This window comes from Mirounga angustirostris, unplaced genomic scaffold (assembly GCF_029215605.1).
Source record: "Mirounga angustirostris isolate CCGP_5_RB_7025 unplaced genomic scaffold, mMirAng1.0.hap1 SCAF_1, whole genome shotgun sequence".
NCBI classification, from domain to species: Eukaryota; Metazoa; Chordata; class Mammalia; order Carnivora; family Phocidae; genus Mirounga; species Mirounga angustirostris.
This window is the reverse complement of record NW_026991709.1, coordinates 206,277,449-206,283,448: the sequence shown is the minus strand read 5'-3', so window position 1 is coordinate 206,283,448 and position 6,000 is coordinate 206,277,449. Positions and strand designations below refer to the sequence as shown.

Sequence of the window (6,000 nt, the reverse complement as noted above, 5' to 3'; positions counted from 1 at the left end):
TTTGGTCTGTTAGAAGAAAGTGCCTCCCAAAATTTTAAAGAAAGAAAAACTTCTATATATACAAAAATAAGGGTTGATATGATGAAGGGATGGAATATGACTGTAAAGATGGAAATTATAAAAAATTTTATAAAAGGAATTGATAAGAAGTTGTTTGAAAAAAGAAAGAAGAGAATTTAAAAAAAGAAAAAAGAAAAAAAAGGGAGAGAATGTGATCAGGCAGGGGAGTAGAAAAAAAACCATATACTAGAGATTTAGGGTGTATTTTGATCTGTTAGAAGAAACTATCTCAAATTTTTACAGAGAGAACAACTTATATATATATATGCCAAAAATACGGGTAACTACTATGAAGGGATAGAATATGACTCTAAAAATGAAAAATAAAAATGTTTTTTTATTTTTATCTTTTTTTTTTTTTTAAGGATTTTATTTATTTATTTGACAGAGAGAGACACAGCGAGAGAGGGAACACAAGCAGGGGAAGCAGGAGAGGGAGAAGCAGGCTTCCCGCCGAGCAGGGAGCCCGATGCGGGGCTCGATCCCAGGACCCTGGGATCACGACCTGAGCCGAAGGCAGACGCTTAATGACTGAGCCACCCAGGCACCCCTAAAAATGTTTTTTAAAAAAGGGATTGATAAGATGTTGGTTGAAAAAGGGAAAAAGAAAAATTAAAAAAAAAAAAAAAGAGGGCGCCTGGGTGGCTCAGTTGGTTGGGTGACTGCCTTCGGCTCAGGTCATGATCCTGGAGTCCTGGGATAGAGTCCCGCATCGGGCCCCCGGCTCAGCGGGGAGCCTGCTTCTCCCTCTGACCCTCCTCCCTCTCATGCTCTGTCTCTCATTCTCTCTCTCGCAAATAAATAAATAAAATCTTTAAAAAAAAAAAGAAAAAAAGACAGTTAAAAAAAAATTAACTTTGAAAGACTAAAGAATCATGGTAAAAAAGCCGTGAATTCTATGTGCAGTATTCCCCTAGCGCTGGAGGTCTGCCGTTCTCATTGATCGGTAAACTTGGTCTTGGCTGACTTTCTCGCTGATCTTCTGGGGGAGGGACCTGTTGCCGTGGTTCCCAAATGTCTTTGCCGGAGGCGGAATTGCCCCGCCCTTGCCCCTCCCGGCTAAGTAATCTGCTCAGGTTTGCTCTCTGGGGCTTTTGTTCCCTGCGAGCTTTCCTTACAGCTTTGGAGGCGGAGAGTGAAAATGGCAGCCTCCCAATCTCCGCCCCCGGAGGAGCCGAGAACTCGGGGCCCCGCTCCTCAGTGAGCCCCCAGAGAAAAGCCGTCAGTCACTCCCGTCTCCCCGCTCTCCGGCCGCACTCCGTGCTCACCCGGCCTGCGACCGCGCGCCTCTGTCTCTGGCACCCGACCCCACGTGCAGTCTCCAAACCCAGCAGATCCCTGCGGTGCCCTCCCGCGCGGCTCCTCCTGGGGGAGGAAGGTGAGTCTCCCCGGATCTGCTGCTTGTTGGGTCCCTGCTGGAGGAGCAGGGGCCCGACTGTGCCGCGGATCACGGTTCATGGCAACCCCGAGCTGAGAGCCCGCGCCTGGGCTCCGCCTCTGCAGCCGGCTTCCCTGCTCCGATACCTGGGAGCTCTGCTACACTCAGGCACCCCCGGTCTTTCTGTGACCCCGAGGGTCCTGAGACCACACTGTCCTGGAGGGTTCCACCCCCCGCTTAGCCACCAGAGTGACGTCTCTCAGCGGAGCAGACTTTTAAAAGTTCCGATTTTGTGCTCCGTGGCTTTATCACTTGCCAGAAGCGGCCGACGGAGGCCCCTCCCCCGCCGTCTATCCTCCCGAATATCGCCTCGGGTTCACTTCTCCGCACGTCCTACCTTCCAGAAAGTGGTCGCTTTTCTGTTCAGAGAGTTGTTGCTATTCTTTTCTTCGATCTCCTGTTGAGTTTGTAGGTGTTCAGAATGGTTTGATCCCTATCCAGCTGAATTCCTGAGAGGAGACGAAATCCAGGTCTCCTACTCCTCTGCCATCTTGCTCCGCTCCCCCCGCCATCTTAACCATTTTTAAGTGCCTGGTGACATCAAGCACATTCACCATCCATCTCCAGAACTCTTTTCATCTTGCAAAATTGAAACTCTGTCCCCATAATAATTTTTTTTGATCCTTAAAATTTTCCCTTGGAGGGCATGGATTCTGGAGCCAGATGGCTCTGTTGGAATCTCCATCTCCACCCCACCCCCTTACTAGCTGAGCGTGGGCACCTTCTGTCACCACTCTGTGCCTCGGTTTCCTTGTCTGTAATATGGGGATAATCTTAGTCCTAATCTCATAGTCCAGGGGCTCGCAAAAGTGTGGTTTCTGGACCACTGCAGCATCAGCAAAGCCTGGAAATTTGTTGCAAATGCAGATTCTCAGATGCTCTGTAAATAGGGCCCTATTTTAAAATAGGGTTTTAACAAGACCTCCAGGAGATTCTGAGGCTTGCTCAAATTTGAGAACCATTATCATAGGTTATTGGGAAGATTAAGTAGATATAAAATAATTAGAGAGGTGCCTGGCCTCGCAGCCCAGCCCATACTGTGGAAATACTCATTATCATTGTTGATATTATTCATGGAGGAGGTCCTATGGGGGGGTGGTATCTGGCTGTGTCCTCTCTTCCCATCTGGTGGGGTCTGGGTTCCTGGTCTCTGCTGAACTGAGACCTTCTCACCCTCTCTGTTGAAGATGACAGTGAGCTGGACCACGTCACCCCATCCATGGTTAAAGGTTATCACTTGGTCCTGGAAATGGGAAAGGTCGGGCGGGGGGGCCATGCCCTTATCCCCTCTGCTGAAGGAGATAAAGGAGGTCACTTGCCTTCTCCATGACAGGTGGGGGGAGCCAGGATGTATAAATGGGGGGCCAGGAGGCAGCAGAGTCACAGACACCCAGGGAAGTTGCCTCACTGTGCCCCAGAGTCCCAGGTGTTCCTGTCCAGCATGGCCAAGCGCCCGCTGCTGTTGCTGCTGACCGTGTGGGTGCTGGCTGGGGAGCTGTGGCTGAGGGCTGAGGCCTGGGCATCGCCCTACGGAGTGAAGCTTTGCGGCCGGGAATTCATCCGGGCAGTCATCTTCACCTGCGGGGGCTCCCGGTGGAGACGGTCGGACATTCTGGCTCCTGAAGCTATGGGTGAGGCTGGGAGGTAGCGTGTGGGGGGAGGGGGTGGACAGTGGATGGGACATGGGATGGTCCAAAGAGCCAGGGACAGGGCAGAAGAGTCCCTGTCCTACTATGTGCAACTGGAGGAACTTGCCCAGGCCTCAAAGTTGGGCGGAGGTGGGATGAGCCAGTTAGCAGAGCCGGGATGGGGTGGCAAGCCATCCACACCCTCTAGTCATCCAAGAACTAGCTACTATTTCTGGAGCACCTGCCGAGTGTGAGCCTGCCTTAAGCAAGGCTGCTGCTTGCACAACTCCTAGGATGGGGGGTGGGGTGGGAGGTGGGATGCCATTTAGAAACTGACACTGAAGTGCTTTTCAACCTCCAAGGAAGGTAGTGTGGGGTACACAAGGCCAGATTTTGCCACCTAGCAGGTGACCTTCCTAACGAGTTGGTTACCCTCTCCGAGCCCCTTTATCCGAAAATAGGAGGCCCAGTTAAGTGGCAACACTGAGTCAAAAACAGATTAGGACACCATCTAAACTGGGCAAGGGGTTCAGTCGGGGCTCAAGCAGGGGGCATGGGGCCTAGTTTCATGAGGGGCAGGAGCCTGGCCAAAAAAAAAGGGGGGGGGGGTTCGTGATGATGATGGTATGAATATGGACCGGAAAGACACACTGCCTGGGTTCAAGTAGCAGCCCTACAACTTCATAGCTGGGTTTTCTTTTCTTTTCTTTTTTTTTTTTTTTTAAGATTTTATTTATTTGACAGAGACAGTGAGAGAGGGAACACAAGCAGGGGGAGTGGGAGAGAGAGAAGCAGGCTTCCCGCTGAGCCGAAGGCAGACACTCAACCAACTGAGCCACCCAAGCACCCCCATAGCTGGGTTTTCTTGCACAAGTTAGCCTACCAAATTGTGCCTCGGTGTTCTCGTCTGGAAATTGGAAATGATAACAGCTGCACCCACTTCATGGGGTTGTCATTGTGAGGAATAAAGGAGTTAATCCACTAAATCCTTTAGAACAGTGTCTGGCACATAATAAGTGCTCAATAAATGATCAGGGCTATTGTGAATGCTTCTTGTGTGCCAGACACTGTTCTAAGCTTTTCTTTGAGTATTAATTATCTCATTTACTCCATATAAAACTCTAGAAGATAGGAGTTATTAGTACCCCCACTTTGCAGAGAAGGAAACCAAGAGTCAGAGAAGTAAATTCATATGCTCAGGATTATAACTCAGAGAGGCTGGATTGGTGCTTAGTTCAGCTCCCAAACATATGTTCTTTTTTTTTTTTTTTAAGAGCCCCATTTTATTTATTTATTTTTATTTAGATTTATTGATTGATTTGAGAGAGAGAGAGAGAAATAGCATGAGTCAGGGGGAAGGGGCAGAGGGAGAGAGAGACAGAATCCTCAAGCAGACTCCCCACTTCACTGAGTGCAGAGCCTTACGCGAGGCTCGATCCATGACCCTGAGATCATGACCTGAGCCGAAATCAAGAGTCAGAGGCTTAACTGATGGAGTCACCCAGGTGCCCCCCAAACACATGCTCTTAACCATCAGGTTCTCAATAAATAAAGAGTAGGAGAAAAGAAATGACAAGAGAGAAAAGGCAAGCTCAGTGAGGTTGAATAATTTGCCCACCAAAGCTGGAACCTGGGTCTGTATGGAATAAAACCTTTGACCATGAGGCTGCATCACAAGAATTGAAGTAGCTGGGCCAGCCAGACTCTGGTTGTGACAGAAACTGAGCCCCAAGCACTAACTCTTTTCATCTTTCTCCTTCCCAGATGCAGACTCGGACCCAGACAGTGAGCTGGATGAGGCAGTAGCCTCCAGCGAGTGGTTGGCCCTGACCAAGTCCCCCCGGGCTTCCTATGGGGGGACTCTGGGGGCTCTGCGTGGTGGCCGTGATGTCGTGGCGGGCCTCTCCAGCACCTGCTGCAAGTGGGGGTGCAGTAAGAGTGAAATCAGGAGCCTCTGCTAGACCAGTGACTTGGTGGCCAGGGGCCCAGGGTCCAGCTGGGCACCTGTCTCTGGCTTCTCATGCATTCATCCATCCGCAAATCAGATCAGGCCTGTGCACTTAGACACAGTCCCCCCCTAAATGACCCTGACCTTTGACCAGCCTATCCTCACCCTGAGCAAACTGTCCCTACCTGGCCAAATGGAAACCTCTGGTCCTGACCCCTGACCTCTCCCCAGGCCGTATCATGTCTTTGCCTAGCCTACATTCCTCTCTGCTTTAACGGTGCCCCTACTCTACCCAAACCGATCTACCCTCATCCAGACCTTTGCCCTGACTGAGTCTCTTTTGCCCCAACTGCGGCCTCTGTCTCCCGACCAGCCCAAATTATGTTCCTGCTCCATTCCAGCCCTCGCCTACCCCTTTCTCCCTGCCTTCAGCCCCTCCCCCTCCAGCCCCACCTGCTGGGGTTCTCAAGCTGGGGACCGTAGAACGGGTGGTGGGAGCCCTGGGTTCCCTTCACATCCTGGGGTGGGAGGCTCGCTGAGGGGACGGATCAGAACCTTCTTCAAGGGGCGCCTGGGTGGCTCAGTCGGTTAAGCGTCTGCCTTCGACTCAGGTCATGATCCCAGGGTCCTGGGATCGAGCCCCGCATCGGGCTCCCTGCTCTGCAGGAAACCTGCTTCTCCCTCTCCTACTCCCCCTGCTTGTGTTCCCTCTCTCGCTGTCTCTCTCTCTGTCAAATAAATAAATAAATAAATAATCTTAAAAAAAAAAAAAAAAAAAAAAGAACCTTCTTCAACCCCAATAATACAAGTTCCAAAGGACTTTGCGGCGTGTGAACGTATCAGAGCGGGGGCGGAGGGGCGCGTTGGGCGCCGCACGGGCTTCAGGGGTTCTCGGCGGCGGAGGCGGCCGCAAGCCCCAGGCCGTC

The 6,000-nt window shown here is 51.0% G+C and overlaps 1 protein-coding gene across 1 annotated transcript; it reads left to right on the top strand.

The window, feature by feature from the left end:
* Nucleotides 1-1,125: 1,125 nt before the first annotated feature.
* On the top strand, nucleotides 1,126-5,839 carry RLN3 (relaxin 3). The gene is made up of 3 exons (XM_064569837.1): nucleotides 1,126-1,438; nucleotides 2,917-3,129; nucleotides 4,891-5,839. The coding sequence occupies exons 2-3, from the start codon at nucleotides 2,940-2,942 to the stop codon at nucleotides 5,085-5,087; spliced, it is 387 nt and encodes a 128-aa protein (XP_064425907.1). The 5' UTR covers nucleotides 1,126-1,438; nucleotides 2,917-2,939; the 3' UTR covers nucleotides 5,088-5,839.
* Nucleotides 5,840-6,000: the final 161 nt, after the last annotated feature.

Coding starts and splice junctions, on each gene's coding strand:
- RLN3 (XM_064569837.1), top strand. CDS start 2,940: ATGGCCAAGCGCCCGCTGCTGTTGCTGCTGACCGTGTGGGTGCTGGCT. Junction 3,130..4,890: donor TCTGGCTCCTGAAGCTATGG/GTGAGGCTGGGA, acceptor TCTCCTTCCCAG/ATGCAGACTCGGACCCAGAC.